This window comes from Furipterus horrens, unplaced genomic scaffold, assembly GCF_987537825.1.
Source record: "Furipterus horrens unplaced genomic scaffold, mFurHor1.1.pri manual_scaffold_12, whole genome shotgun sequence".
NCBI lineage: Eukaryota > Metazoa > Chordata > Mammalia > Chiroptera > Furipteridae > Furipterus > Furipterus horrens.
In genome coordinates, this window is record NW_028327182.1 from 72,979,723 (window position 1) to 72,995,770 (window position 16,048).

Below are 16,048 nucleotides of genomic sequence, written 5' to 3' on the forward strand. Positions count from 1 at the left end.
TGGGGGTGCTGAAAGATTGTGGTTTGTATTCCTTAGGTCCTTGTCCAAGTAGTGAGATGAATGGCAGGTGGCCCCTTTTAACCAACTTTTCTCCATGGTAGGAAAGGGAGAATTTTAAAGACATGAGCCATCGAATGAAACTTTAAAACCTAAAACCTACTCTTTCAGTCTAAATGCAGAATTGTGAAGAGGCATTCCCCACTGAAAACAGATAAAATGCCACTGACACTAGCCTGTCCGGGACAAACGACCACTTGGCACTCAAAGGGCTGCCTTCTTGTTGCGGCTCTCAGACCTCGTGTCGGTGGCTCAGATCGCTTCACTGAGACCCTGCTGCTGCAGAACACAAAGCGGGAAGGAGGGTGACCTAGCCTGGTTTTAAAATAATTGCTTTGCCTCCATTCAAAGAATCTTTCTCTAACAGGAGGGGACAACTGTCTTCTGGGGGGAAAAACTTATTCCACTTTTATTGTGTCTTAATTATGTCACTGTTTCCAGTGTTACACAACAGCAAAGCATTCTGCCCGCGCGTCCGTTAAAAACTCTATTTTCAGTATGTGTGACTCAGAGCAACATCTTCTTTCTCAAATTTGACATGTGGGACTAAATTTGTAAAAGTTCCACTGACAGGAAGCATGTAAACTCCTCTAACGTGAGTGAACCGCCCTAACCTTCTCAAGATGCTGCTCCACAACATTACTCATATCCAGAGTATTTAAAAGTATTGAAAATGTGAACTGAACATGGTCCTCACATCCTTAAACAGCAACAAACATTTCACTATTTCAAATTAGAAACAAATCTCAGGTGGGTAAAATCAGTGAAGGATCTATACTGGAAATGCATGTGATTAATATATTTCAAAATTATTAAAGTGATCTGTTCACATGATTGACTCTTTTGATTCACTTCTTCCCGACTCCCTCATTCCCATTTTCCAAAAGAAAACACCTGAACAACTGAGCTGTTTTTGTGGGTAATTTCCATCATATCATTGAACAAGGTGCTGTATTAATAGACTAAAATTTTCTAGTGATTTTCTGCTGTCAGACATGAGGATTTAGTAACTTAACCACTCCATCTTCCTTAAATATATTTGCATGGCTTTTTATTTGCATCTCTCTTGGTTCCCTCAGTAGAGCACGCTAACAACATTACTGTTTCCTCGGCCTGGCGGTCTCCTCCACTTTCTCTCTGTAAGATCAGCACACTGGCACTTGCTCCCTGCTTTCCTTCATTTCTCTCTCCAGTTTCACCTCCCCATAATTAAATCTTCCACATTTCTAAATGTGAAAAACATCCAAAATTCTATTATTGTGGTGAGGTCTTAAAATATTACACAGTAGTGATGGTAATTACTAATTTTTGTTTTCCAGGTTTTCTGTTATTATTCTTGCACTGATTTCAAAAAAGATTCCTCAATTGTTTCTAAATTTCCTATGCAATCAGGCATTCTATCAAGTTTCTAAAAATTTATTACGAAACATGGAGACATCAAAAACATAAGATCATCTCAATTTCTTTTTCTTTTTCAAAAGGTCATCAAGAACAATAAAGTAAATACACATGTAACATCCCCTAATTTTAAAAAATTGTCAGTACAGGGTGGGGCAAAAGTAGGTTTAAAATTGTGAATATGCAAAATACAGACTTTATTCTTGTGTTATTATTTATTATTATATTATTTTTCTCATAAACAACTGTAAACCTACTTCTGCCCCACCCTGTATAGTTGAACTGCTGGGAATTCATCACTGATTGCATGTTCTTTCCCCTGCTAGAGGTAACCACTATTCCATAGTTAAAGATTTCTATATGGGAATGTATTCCTACTAAAAACAGTTTTGCGTGCTTTAGAATGTTATCAAATATGCACATTATTCTGCAAGTTGTTGTTTTTCATTCAATATTAGTTTTGTGAGATTCTTCCATGTGATCCATGGAACTCTAGTTCCTTGCTTTTCATTGTTACATAGTTTTTTACGATATAATAAATAAAATCCCTCTAATTTCTTAAGGGCCATTTAGGTTGTTTTTTGAGCTGTTACAATGTCACTATGAACATTCCTCCTCCTGTAAAACTGCAAGAGTTTCTGTAGATATTCACCTAAGATTGGATTAACTGAAATACATGTAAGTATTTTCAACTTTGCTGATTATTGCTAACTGTCTCCAAAGTGGTGATATGACTGATACATATACAGAGCAGAAGAGTGATTATTGCTCTAAATCCTTGCCAACATTTGGTGTTATCCTTCTTTCAAATTCTGGTCAATGTGATGTATGTGATATGATACCTCACTGTGTGTTTCATTTGATTATCCCTGATTATTGGTGAGGTTGAGTATCTCTTCATAAATTTATTGATCATTTCAATTTCTTTTTCTGTGAATGGTCTGCTCAAATGATTGCCCATTTTCTTATGGGATTGTCTTTTCTAATTAATTTAAGATTTTTTTATACTATGGATATTAATCCTTTATTAGTAATATGCTACAAGTATCTTCTCCCAATATTTGGATTGACTTTTAACTTTTTAAAGAGGATTTTAATATAAAGGAGGTTTTACTTTTAATGTAATCATATGTGTCAATATATTCTTTTACTGATTTTGTTTTTTTCTAAATCTTGAGAAATCCTTCTATATCCAAAGGTAACCAAGGTATTGTTCCACATTTTCTTCTAGAAATTTTAGATTTTGTCTCTCAAATGTTTACCTCTAATCTATGAATACATGAAACTGATTTTTCTGGTTAGACTAATGTAGGGAACACATATACATACACACAAACACCCCCCCCTCAAATATTCCACCCACCCTTATACCACACACCCACTGAAGCATTTCTGTTTTCCCTCATTATCTGAATTACTTCCTATGCCATATATCAAGTTATCATAAACATGGAACACCACTCTTCCTAGACTCTTTTCCCTTCCACTGTCCTACTGATGTCTTGTTATCTAGGAGAATGTCAGCATGGTCCCAGCAACACTTTTTCCACTCAATTTTGAACATTTTATGTGGTACATTAGCAAACAGTGTATATACTGTGAATTCTAGATTGCAATTACTCTCCACATAGAATAGCTAAATGTAAGCTCCTTCGAAGAGAGAGGCTGTGTTTAATATGTCTTTGTACATATATAGTCTTAGGTAGTTGAGGAGTGCTTAACTCATGTAGTGAAAAAACCTCATTTCTTGCATCTCAGCTTATAAACTGTGCGAACAAAAACTGAACAAGCACCTCATTTAATGATACCACTAAAATAAAAATACAGCATTATGTATGGTCTTGTTCATTTGTCTGTCCCCATCTCTGTGTGCTATGTCAGTCTAAATGGGGGAGGAGAGTCACAATTTCAAAAGACTCTGGGGCCAGGAAAGTGGCAATTATCATGTGAGGAGGCCTACTGTGGCACTACAGGGAGTTGTGGAAACTATGGTCAACAGGAAAATGCCTAACTAAATTCATATAATTTGATTTATAAAATGCACTGTATTGGCCAAGTAAAAGAAATGTTCAGGCCTCACCAGCCCTAATTTAAGACCTACAGTCATTTAAATACATGCCACATAGTGATGGACTGTCCTGACCACACAAAAAATGCTGAATTAAATGTCTTCTAAATATGCATTTTCTTATGGACACTGGTTTTCATAATATCCTACAATTAGTTCGCTATAATCAGATTTTGGTTTCACCAGATGTCCTGCTATTCTGTACTACAGCCTTGGATAAGACATTTAAGACTACTTTCCTCCTCAGTAAACTGAGGGGATGATGATGATGATGATGATAATAGTAGTAATACCCGCTTCATAGAGTAATGATTAAATGAGTTAGTGCATGAAGTGTTAGGATGAAGCTCTATTACTGAGTAATCACTTAATGATGACTATTATTATCAGTTAGAACATTAATATTTTGAGCACCTTGTTTGCCGTCACTTTGATTTCCACAAGTATCTTATATCAGATTGGTAAAACTAAGAGCTTATATTGAATTTTGTTTTTCATTCTACATGAAAAAAATCCAGAACACATATTTTGTTTTCTGTATTTGACTGTTCAAAGCTTTCCCTTAATGTCAGATTTAATGGGTTTGGTAAACACGCCCTTTCATGAGAGATACAACGTTTGCTTTTAATTGTGATTTGCCTCCTGGAGGTAGAAATTCTTAGCTGTGCATATCTTCATAATGCTAAATAAATAAATAAAACGAACTAAAGAAAACTTCCAAGGTTTTAAAAATGTTTATATGAGCAATTATGGATGCCATATAACAAACTGAAGTTAGAGTTAATTAAAAAAATGAAAGATACCAAATCTTAAGTCAGACAAGTAGTCATTTAGAGAAACATTAATCAGGTTTTTAATTTCTCCATAGAGCTTTGACCCAAATCTTCCCTTATTAAAAACTTTGAGTAATATCTGTCATCAGAGAACCCGGTCATGTTTACCAATATGTACAAATGGCAATATAGCTCTACTGATACTGAACATGATGAATCCAAAATAAATGTCTATAGACTTAGCACAATATGCCCAAAAGGTATCATTATATAGACGTCTCAAAAATTATTTGAAGCTCATGTTCAAGGGAAGTGCCACTGTTGTTTTCATTTTTTAAGGTATTGGAAATAAGAAGTGCTATATTTCAGAGCACAATAACATGAGTAATATATAGTATATTTCAATTTTGCTTATAGGGACCACCTTTCAAAAGAGAAAGGCAGATGCATTCAGAAGCAGCTCAGGCATTCTGGTACATTTCCAAGAAGCAGCAGCAGTCTAACACTGAGATAAACCAGTTCAGCCATATGCGATTGGAAGTTCAAAAAACTGGGCTGGGGAAACATGGAGAAGTTCAGCTGAGAAGGAAATGAATCCCTTTCTGGTTCTCCAAATATATATCTAAAGAGTTTGTACTCAAAGATTTAGATTTCCTTATCGTTTTCTTTAATTTTTAAAATTTTTTTAAAATTACCATTTAGTTTCCTTATACCCCTCTCATTTCCTTTATTACTTTCATAGCTCAGTAAATATTAGGTCTCTTGAGGTCTGAGGCAACAAGAAAGAAATTTCTCAACAAAAGGGATCAGAAACCACTTTAGTTCTATTTATGTCTACAAAAGATTAGCTGCTACAGAAACTATCCTCCTATCATATCAACTAGAAAACAGTTGATAAATATGCTCAAGGACATTAAGAAAAATAAAAACTTGATAAGGGGAGAAATGGAGAATATAAAAGATTCACAATTCACTTTCAAAGATAAAAAATACTATATGTGAAATGAAAAAGACTACAGTAGGCTTGAAGACACAGGGATAAAAATTTATTATAATAGAGTAATGAAAAAACAAAAAAGGAATTGGAAAAAATTGAACAATGCCTCAGTGAACCTTAGTGCACTATTAAGTGGTCTAACATATGGGAACCTACGAGTCCCAGAAAAAGGAACAGGTGCTCTAGCAATAACAGCTGAAAAATTCCCAAACTGGGGAAAAATATAAGATGATGAACCCAAGAACAACAAATAGCAGATAAGGAAAACATTAAAAACACATTAAGGCATCTCATAATAAATCAAATTATGAAAATCAAAGAGAAAGAGAAAAATCTTGAAAGCAGCCAGAGGGAGGGGAGACACTCCAGGTACAGAAGAACAAAGAACGGCATCAGACTTTCTGACTCAGGCCATGCAGGGCAGGGGACAATGGGGCAACATTTTAAAATTATTGAGAGAAAAAGAAAACACTGCTAAATAAGCAAATATAAATTTCTAAAATTAAGATGCAATATAAAATGTTTAAAATCAATAACACAAGAACAATTCTTACCAGCAGGGGTTTACTATAAGACAGACATATTAGAGGAAATTGCTCAAGCAAAAAAAAAAAAAGATATTACATGGAAATTTGGAACTGCAAAAAGAAATCCAATATACCAGAAATGGTCAGTATGTATAAAAGTAGAAAACACTTCAGTTTCAACCAAAAGTAGTAACAATGTACTATGAGTTTTATAACATCTACACAATTAAAATGTATGACAACAGCACACATGCTAAGGAAAAAGAAAGGTAAGTAACATGTTTTAAGGATCTCAAACTACACATGAAGTAGTAAAATTTGAAGACAGACTGTGACAAGTTCAAGATGTTACTATAATTATTAAACAAAAGAGGGACTGCTAACACGCCAATGGTGAAAATAGAATCACACACACACACACTCTTAAACAAGGCAGGAAAAGAGAAAAAACTAAAAGATGTAATATGTAAAAAACAAATAAGATGGTAAATTTGAAGTCAACTACATCAGTAATTAATAGTTTACAGAAATGTAAATAGTCTAAACACTTCAGTTAAAGAAAAGTTGTCAGCTGAATAAAAAGCAAGATTTACCACTACAAAACAAAAAATTTTAAAGACAACTTCACAGATTAAAATTAAAAAGCTAGAAATATTATACAAAATAGACTTTGAAATAAGGAATGTGACCAGGGACGGGGAGGATAATCTCATGACAAAGGGATCATTTTATCAAGAGAACAAAAGATACATATCTGTCAGGAATTCAAAATGGTGCAGACACTTTAGAAAAGGGTTGGGAAGTTTCTTATACACTTAACATAAACCCCAGCAATCTTATTCCCTTACTCCTAGGTAACTTCTTAAAACATACATATATGCCAAAGACTTGTGTGTGAATGTCTAAAGCAGTTTTATTTATAAGAGCCAGACATGGAAAGCACTCAAATGTCCAGCTGGGGAATGTAAAGTGTGGGGTGTCCAAACTATGGAATGAACATACCACTCAGCAACATAAGAGACAGACTACGAATTCACACAGCAAAGGACAAAGTGGATGAACTTGCAAAGAACACTACTAACTCAAAGTCATAATTCCATATACTAAAATTCTAGAAAAGGTAAAAGAATTGTGCTCATGGACAGATAAGTGAATGTCATGGGCTGGGAGTAAAGGGAGATAAAATAAATGCAAGAAGTACAATGAAACTTTTTCAGGTAATGAACATGTTACATATCTTGATTGTGATGGTGCTTACACAACTCTATTTCTCAAAACTCAAACTATACACTTGGTAAATTTCAGTGTATGTCAATCATCACTAGAAATTATTCACTTTCTGTAGTGGAAAAGTTAAGTTATCTGTCCACACTAAAGTTGATTTGAAAAACCATGGAAAACTGCAATGGAAATACATGGGCAGAGCCTGATGAACCAAAGGTGGCTGAAACTTCGAGACTCATTTCAATACCTCCCCCCTCAAAGACAGAGGGGAAAAAGTCCCCAGTGATAAAGCAAATGACAGGAATAAAGCCTAGAGACAGGGGCCCAATTAGCTCCGGATTACTAGATCCATCTAGTTTTCCTTTCAGAGAAGGAAAACTCTGACTCCAAAAAACCTCCGCTGCCTTGCGGCATACCTCTTCAGGGGAAAGGCTAAGGGAGTAAACCCCGACAGAAAATCCGGAGCCGGAGTCCCTAAGGCGGTTTGACGTTGTAGTCAACACCGGCAACTCCTGCGGCGCACCTGAAGCCAAGCTGTATTGACTCCGTCTTTCCCTTGGATCCTTCAGCTGCGAAGAGAGGGGGGGTCTGCTGCATGGGCAACAGCAGACCCTCCATATCACCCTGCCCAGGCTCTGTAGCTTCAGCTCCACTGGAGGGGACACTCCAGCGTCATCGTAAGATGTCGATTCGACACGGGGGGAGACAGATACCGTGTCACTCCCGAGTCGGACTGCACAGCCATTCTCGGCGGTGCAGATGGACTCTTAAGAAGCTACACCATCGTCTCTCGAGACGGACGGCTGCCGACAACGACAACGACAACTAGATCCATCTATTTTTCCATCTTGTCTGTGTTCTGAGGTAGAACAGACAGAAGCAGAGGCATGTAAAATTCTTAAGTTGCTGAAAAGACAAAGTTCCGTGACACCTGAAACTGCCCTACTCAACCTGAAGTTCTCAAAGGAGTTAACTGAAGCTTTGAAGGAGTTTCATGGGCAGGACAACCTCTGATCTGGTACTAGAGGTCTCTCTCTGATGGTGCAACTACTGAGAAGCTCCCAGGTTTTACACATCTCCTCACACGCCGTGTACTGCTGAGGGAACAGAGCTTCCAGCTGGGGAATTCCCTCCAGCAATCCTCAGAGGTGGCCCAGGAAAAAGTGGACAAAGACCATTTCAGAAATAGGCGGAATCTGGGGACACAGTGGAATCAGGTAAACAAGCATGTCAATCCATCACCAGGGAAGTGAATCAATGAAATGATGCTCATGGATGTTCTGGTCCAGCAGAATGTAGTGACAGTGCCTGAATCAGTGAGAGCTGTTTTGCTTCCTTTTTTTCCCTCCTTGTCTTGAATTGGCATTTTAAACCACTGTTATTCTGTTTTCTTTTTTGCCTCTAGTATGTCATGAAGTATGTCAATTATTTCTGTATTTTTTCATTTAGCCCACACAGTGAAGCTATACCAACCAGCAAATTTTAGCCCTGGGGACAGGAGCCACAGCTAGACAAGACATGTGGGACAGAGATGAGTATGTTTGCATTTGTGGTTATAAATGAAAGATTGTACTATGTTTGGCAAAAGCATTCTTTGAACTCAATGTGTGGAGAAAGGGTGTATGTGCAGGCTGGGAATGAACGTCTACTGCTTTGTCTACCAAGAACTCTCTCGGGGACCTGTATATTATTCCTTCTGGAGAAAACTTCCCTGTTGCCATGACAACCATGTGGGTGCTGTCAATCAAAGGATTCTATCCCCTCAGTCACACAAAACGGAGTCCTGCCCCAGAATTATACAAAATTGTAAGCTTAGGATGAAAAAGAATCCTTCTGGTGACAAAAGTGGACACATGCTCTGTAGTGCTGCCAATAATTATGTATCCAGCCACGTAAGAGAGTTCTGTTTCAAAGAATAAAGCTGACATGCAAAATAATGTAGAAACAGAAATGGTTCAAGTGCCTTAGTGACAATTCTCATCTTCAGGTGTGTCCTTGCCCCTTTCCCCCATGCTAGTTGGACCTATTGTCACTTGCAACTGTAGGACACCATGCTGTTAGAGAAAATCAAGCAGTCTAGTAGGCTGGTATGCAGTATGCACAGGAAGCATGTGGGGGTAATCCTAAAGAGTTTGGAAATATTAGGAAACCTGCTCAGCATCGTAAGTCAGTGTCGAAACCATTCTACTACAACGTTTCTCTTGACTGTAACCTAATAGAATATGCCAGCACGTTAAGAAGTGCCCAGTCACAGATGGAAGCAGTGGTACTGTCCATCCCAGCACTGCATATCTGTGTCTGTAGGTGGGCAAGGATGCCCTACAGGTATAGCCTACTGATTTTAGCTTCTCTTAGCCTGTTCAACTACATCAAATTGCTGTTTCACTCTGCAAAGTTTATTCTAAGCATGGAAACACACTCCATTTTTCACAAATCTCAAACACTTTATCTGTTAGTAGATATTCATGCCTCATACTTTACAGAACCGTCAGATAGGACTCCTTCAATTTCCCAATTGTGCCTTGTTCACCTATGTCACACCTGTCCCTCATTCCACAGAGGCCAATTCTTCCACATGTGCTTGGATCTCTCAATTCTTTCCCTCCCTACTTTGTCTCTTGGATTTTATTCCAATGATTATTTTATGTGTTGTAAGTTCAACTTTTCCCTTAACCAGCAGAAATGTAGATGGCATGAAGGCAGGAACCCTCTCCATCCTCTTCACTACTATATTTTTTTATGCTGCACATTGTAGGTACTCAAAATTATTTATTGAAAGAATGAATGAATAAAAAGTTGGAAACCAGTAATTTGTAAGACTTCCATTTCTGAAGTTCTATTATTCTACTTCAAGAAGATCAGGTGCCACAGTGGATTTCTGACTTAGGGTTAGAGATTTTATCAGACTTCAATAATACTTCTCTAGATCAACATAATAGAATTTTCTCTCATCTTTGACTTTACTTCATAAAAATTAACTTTAAATTTTGAGCCTAAAGATAAAATAAAACGACAATAAATGATGCTTACTCTTCTTTCCATCCATATCTGCGTGAATTTTCCGAGCCAAGAAACCACTTTTGTACACGGTAGCATTTGGGTCATGAGGAATGTCCAAGAATGGGTTGGTAGTGCTCCCAATACGACTGATGGTCTTTGGATGCGTCCCATTAGCCTTTTCATCAGTACCTTCTGATGGAGATTTTTTTTTCTCTTCATCATCTCTAAAGGGAGAAAACACAAAGATTCAGCACCTACCACAATATTCAATGAACAAAGTTACTTAGTATAATGAACTACTGTTTTCCAATGGTTTAGCAGCCTTAATAAGAACCATGATAATAAACAGCTATCATTTATTAACTGTCTCCTATGGTCTAGGTATTCATGATCATGCCATTTTGGTAAGACATTAGTAGTAGCCTATATTGAGATAAGGAAACAGATTCGGAGCTGAAATAAACAACAAAGGTACAGATCTAGTGATTAAAGGAAGAAATAGTGGGGATAAGATTGTCAAATCTCTAAAGCCTCTGCTCTTTCCACCCACTATAGTGCGTTTATGTTCATCTTCTTTCAAATGAGGAGGTTCTTTGGCAGAGATCATGATTTTGATGTTGATTTTTGGCACCTGCATGGTCGAGCATAATGCAAAGCATACGGAATACAACAAATAATTATAGGTTAAGTCCAATGAATAGCATTGAACTATATCTACCAAATAACCTGGTTGATCTCAAATATCAAAACCACAGGTAAAGCTACCAATGGGTTAGCTTTGGCATCTATTAGCTACTATTTTCTTAACTGCCATGAAAGTGTGGGGCACCCTATCAGCCACGCTTGAGATTAATGTGCATGAAGTAGAAGGAGAAAATGGGAGGGTAGAAGAAAGTTAATAAGCTCTGATGTACTGCTGCAAAACAAAGCACACTAAAAAATAAGAGCATTTGTCTTAGTTCCTGTTTTAATTTTCTGAATTACCCCTGGTTTCACTATTAAACTTTGATTATTAAATATTTTTATTAAAACTTTGCCAAAATAACCACCAATAAAATACATTTAGAAAAAATCAACAAAATTAACAATCATCAAAAGTGTTTATTTGGTGATTGAGAAATATCACCTTTTTTTCTTCACTGGTATTTTATAAGTAATTGTGAGATGTATAAAAATAACACTGGATTCTTAGACATCTATATTTGACTTCTATTATGAGATAATTTTGGATTTACAAAGATAGTGCACAGGGTTCCCATATGCCCATCACTCAGCTTCCCCAATGTAACTACAGTAAAAATTCAAAACGAATAATTTAACACTACAAAGTGATAACCTAACCTAACCCTTTGAGTGCCAATGTTGCTGTGAGTGACACTGACAAATTTTCCCAAAAGTACCAGTGTTGCTCCCAGCGACTCTTTTTTCGATGGCTATAAATGTAAATAACAATGGAAAAATTCATATTTTATGTTTTGTTCTCTTTTTTTTGTACCTCAGGTTATATATTGATATAATTTTTTTCTCATGTTGATCCAAATTTCAAATTCCACGTGGCAGTCAAAGGGTTAAACTTGACTTTATTCTGATTTTACCAGTTTTTTTTTTTGGCTAATATTTTTTTCTGCTCCAGGAGCTTATCCATTCATTATCCCACAGTGCCTTCAGTTCTCACATCTCCTCCAGTCAGTGACAGCTCCTTAGTCTCTCTTTGTCTTTCATGATGTTGACACTGAAGAGCACTGGGCAGTTATTATGTAAACTATCCCCAGTGTAGGTTTGTTTGATGTTTTCTCATACTTAGATTAAGGTTATATATTTTTGGGAAGGATGCCATAGGTGATGGACTTTCTCAGTGCATCACATTTTTTATTAGCTGGGATGATCCTTGATCTCTCAGTTAAGGTGGTGCCTGGCAAGTTTCTATACTGCAAAGCTATTATTTTTCTTTGTAAATGATTTAGGGGAATATTTTATGACTATGGAAATATTCTTTCTTTAAACTTCTGACCACTAATTTTAGCATTTATCAGTGAGTCTTGCCTGTGAGAATTATTGTTGTGGTGAGCTAATGGTGATTTTATTTCCCTCATTTCTCCTACCTTACTAATTGGGACTTTTGTGTAAATATGGACAATGGATATTTAAATTTTTCCTTGGTTTATAATCAAACAGTATTATTATTTAATTTATTGCTCAAAAACTTCCAGCTTTGGCCATTGGGAGTTCTATCAAGTAGGCTGGCCATATAAGGTTATTGAGAATTTAAAATGTGGACAGTCCAAATTCACATGTACAATAAGTGAAAAAAACAACAACACCAGATTTCCAAAGACTTGGTACAAAAATTGGAAAATATTTCAGTAATTTTTATACTGATTACATATTGAAATGATAATATTCTGGATACATGGGCTGGGTAGGGGGAAGCAATGGGGGGAAAATGGGACAACTGTAATAGAAAAATAAAAAAATTAAATTAAAAAATATTCTGGATACACTGGGTTGTTAAAAAATACATTATAAAATTAATTTTCCCTGTTTCTTTTTACTTTTACAATGTGGCTACTAAAATTTTAAAATTATATATGTCGCATGGATTACATTTCTTTTAAATAGGTTGTCTTAGAAAGGCTTGCATATTCTATGGCATTGGAATACTAAAGCCCAAGTACAACAATAAGACAATAACTGGAGAAATGTTCAACATACAGCTCAGTAAAACTATGAGAGTAAGTAAAAATATTGAGTCCTGCAAAACAAGTATCCTTTGACAGCCTCGGTTCCCATGCCCCGCCCCACACTTGCAGCTGCTTGGGAGATAGCGATATTTTGAGGCAGGAGCTGGGAGCCGGGAGTTTCCCATGATCACAGGGTGTGCCAAACTGAACCACGTTAGGCCTTGATCAGCCAGCTGCAAGATAACACAATCATACCTTTTTTCCTTCCCCCTTTAAAGCAATGCACTTCCCCCTTAGAAGTTCGAAGTTGGAGCCATTCTCACAGCACGGCTCCCTCCTGCCTTGCTACTTCCCTCAATAAAATTCCTTTTCTGCTCACTGCATCTTGATGGTTCTCTGAGCAACTCCGTTCTTACATTCTTGATATTGTGAAGGTTAATGAAATGACCTTGTCAGACTCTATCCTGGACAGAGAGGCAGGTTGGTAGTATCTGGTGATGGCTGTCTTTTGGGCCTAAATACACATGGGTGTGTGATGGCTGGGACTTCCAAGATGGCAGCGATATCAGAAATAATACTCTGAGGACCTTTCCTTCCCTGCTAGCACCCTCCCCTACCACTTTGCTTTCCCTTCTCTTTTATTCCTGCTCTTCCTCCTACATTTCTTCAGTCCCCAGAACTCTTGACTGGCTCCATGTGAGACATGGAAGTGGCAGAGAATAGAAACCAATCACCTTATACCTAAAGTCACATATTCCTGATGGCATCACTGTGGGGTTTTATTGTTTTTATAGACATCATAAGTGACAGTCCCTCTCCATAAGGAAGGCTGTTTCCATTATATATAAAAGCAGATATAAATTAATACAATATACTGATAAAAATAATTCTATAAATCAACAACTCATTTCTATAGAAAACAGTCCCTAACTAGGGCTTTCCATGTACCTTGATCCACTGAGGCATTTTCAGAGTGAAAATACAAAGGATTTTGTTAAAAGTAAAATAGAGAAGACCTAACAGGGCTCTCTGTCTTGGTTGTGAAAAGAATGATTCATACACAAATATTTTGTACATTTAAAAAGATTCCCAGTGGAGTACAGTCTACTGAAATTCCAGACATCTTAACACCTTAGAAACTACAAAATGCCCCCAAACATCCCTCACACCAATCTGCTCTCTTGGTGATCAAGTCTATCATTCACTGGTAGTCCAAGTCCACTACATCATGATGCAGTTGACTTCCAGAATGACAAAAGCTCTAGTGCCAGTCGTGGGTAACTTTCCACTTCTCTATTCTTTCTAAAGGGCAACTGTAAATCACACATTCTGCCTCACTCATGACAGGTGCTTTTATTTTTAAACAAACAAAAAAGTTAAGATAAGAAATCATACAAATCCCCTGGAGTCTTATATTTCACTGAAATTCCACGAAACTGAAGAACTGCTTTCTAAAATTTACAGCAGCTCACTATTGTTGCAGTGATCCAGCCACTGAGCAGACTATGAAACACACCACTTGGCAAGTCTCATGCAAGTGGGTTTTCAGCCAGCCCTAAATTCTAAAGTTAAGTAATTTTGAAGGGCCTGTTATGTGGAATTCAAATATAAAGATAAATTGGTGGGGCTGTTGTGTCTGAGGGGTATCAGGGTGGGAAATAACAGTTAAGAAGAAACATTTTATAGATCTGAGCTAAAATATTACCCAACCTGCAAAATCATCACTAAGAATGTGATATTGAAGTTGGACAATAAAGATAAGTTCAAGTTCAGCAGGCACGAAAAGTGCATTTCCTTTTTTTATTGTAGTAAAATGTATCACTTTAACCATTTTTAAATAGTACAGTTCTGTGGCATTAAATACACTCACATTGTTGTGAAACCAATACTACCAGCATCTCCAGAATTTTTCATCATCCCAAACTAAAATACTATACCCATTAAATAACTTTTTTAAAACCAGTTTCTTTTTAGTAAATAACAACTTCTTATTCCCTCCTCCCTCAACAACTGGCAATAACTATCCCACTCTGTCTCTGTGAATTTGACTACTCTAGTACCTCATGTAAGTGGACTCCTACTTTATGACTGGCTCATGTCACTTAGCATAACGTCTGAAAGGTTCATCCATTCATCTGTTTAGGAACACTTGGGTGGCTTCCACCTTTTGGCTACTTTAAACAATGCTGCTATAAACATAAGGATACAAATATTTTGGAGTCCTTGCTTTCAATTCTTTTGGGGATATATTCAGAACTGGAATTGCTAGAATACATGCAAATTCCTTTTAAAATTTTTTGAGGAACCACCATATTGTTTTCCATAGGGGCTGCATCATTTTACATTCCCACTGATGTGCTTGCTAACACTTGCTTTCTGGTGCTTTTCTAGTGGCCATCCTAATGGGTATAAGCTGGTATCTCATTGCAGTATTGATTTACATTTTCCTAATGATTAGCGATGTTGAGCAGATTTTCATGTACCTGTTGGCCTTTCATATATCTTCTTTGGAATATCGTCAATTCAGGTCTGTTGCCCATCTTTAGGTTGGATTATAGTCATGTGCTGAACAATAGCAATACGTTCTGAGGGACTGGGCACTATACTTAGCAGTTGGTGGGGCTATGAATTAGCTTCCCTCCCCTGGTGAGGCAGAGGACAAGACCAGGGCCTACATGGCTCATTGTTTGGGGGCCCGAGTCAGGCAACAGTGTGCACCGAATCTCCTGGTCAGGCGTGGCCAGCTGCTGTGCTCTACTGGCAGGAAAAGCCGTGAGCTGTGCTCCCTGTCCAAGTGCCACGATAATCAGGCTGCTGGATGGGAAATGCAGCTTCCTGTGTGCTCTGTCTGGTTAGGTTCCCTGGTTGGGTGGGCTGAAGACTTTATTCAGCAACAAGTGGGGCTACAAATTAGTCTCCCTGCCCAGGTACAGTGGGAGAAACAGCTCCAACTATAATGCTCTTCGCAATATTGACTCAAGCCATCGGTGCCCCAAGATTCCTGGCTGGACAGGGCCCCCGGCTTTGTGCTCTGGGGGTGATGATCTCTGCCCGCCTCCCTCTTGGCTGGAGTTGCTAGGTTACACAGCTTCCAGGTGTTCTCACCAGCTCTTCCTGTCAGATGTAGCTGGGGGACATGCTCCACAGTGGGTGGGGCTATGACTCAGCTCCCCTGCCTGGACGTGGGCAGGCCAGGCTCCAGGGCCAGCAGAACTCCTTGTTTATGAAACCAAATTAGGCAGACCTGCACCCTGCCAAACTCCCTGGCAGACTACTGAAATGTTGATGAGGTTCCACAGATGAGCAAAGCCACTGGTTGGAGC

The 16,048-nt window shown here is 37.7% G+C and overlaps 1 protein-coding gene across 4 annotated transcripts in view; it reads right to left on the bottom strand.

Annotated features, from left to right (window-relative positions):
* PSD3 (pleckstrin and Sec7 domain containing 3) overlaps positions 1-16,048 on the bottom strand; it is a 458,929-nt gene that overhangs the window by 74,368 nt on the left and 368,513 nt on the right. For all 4 annotated transcript variants that reach the window (XM_090258695.1, XM_090258696.1, XM_090258697.1 and 1 more), the window contains one exon: positions 10,075-10,268. In XM_090258695.1, the coding sequence (XP_090114821.1) occupies positions 10,075-10,268 (194 nt within the window). The remainder of the gene's footprint in view (positions 1-10,074; positions 10,269-16,048) is intronic.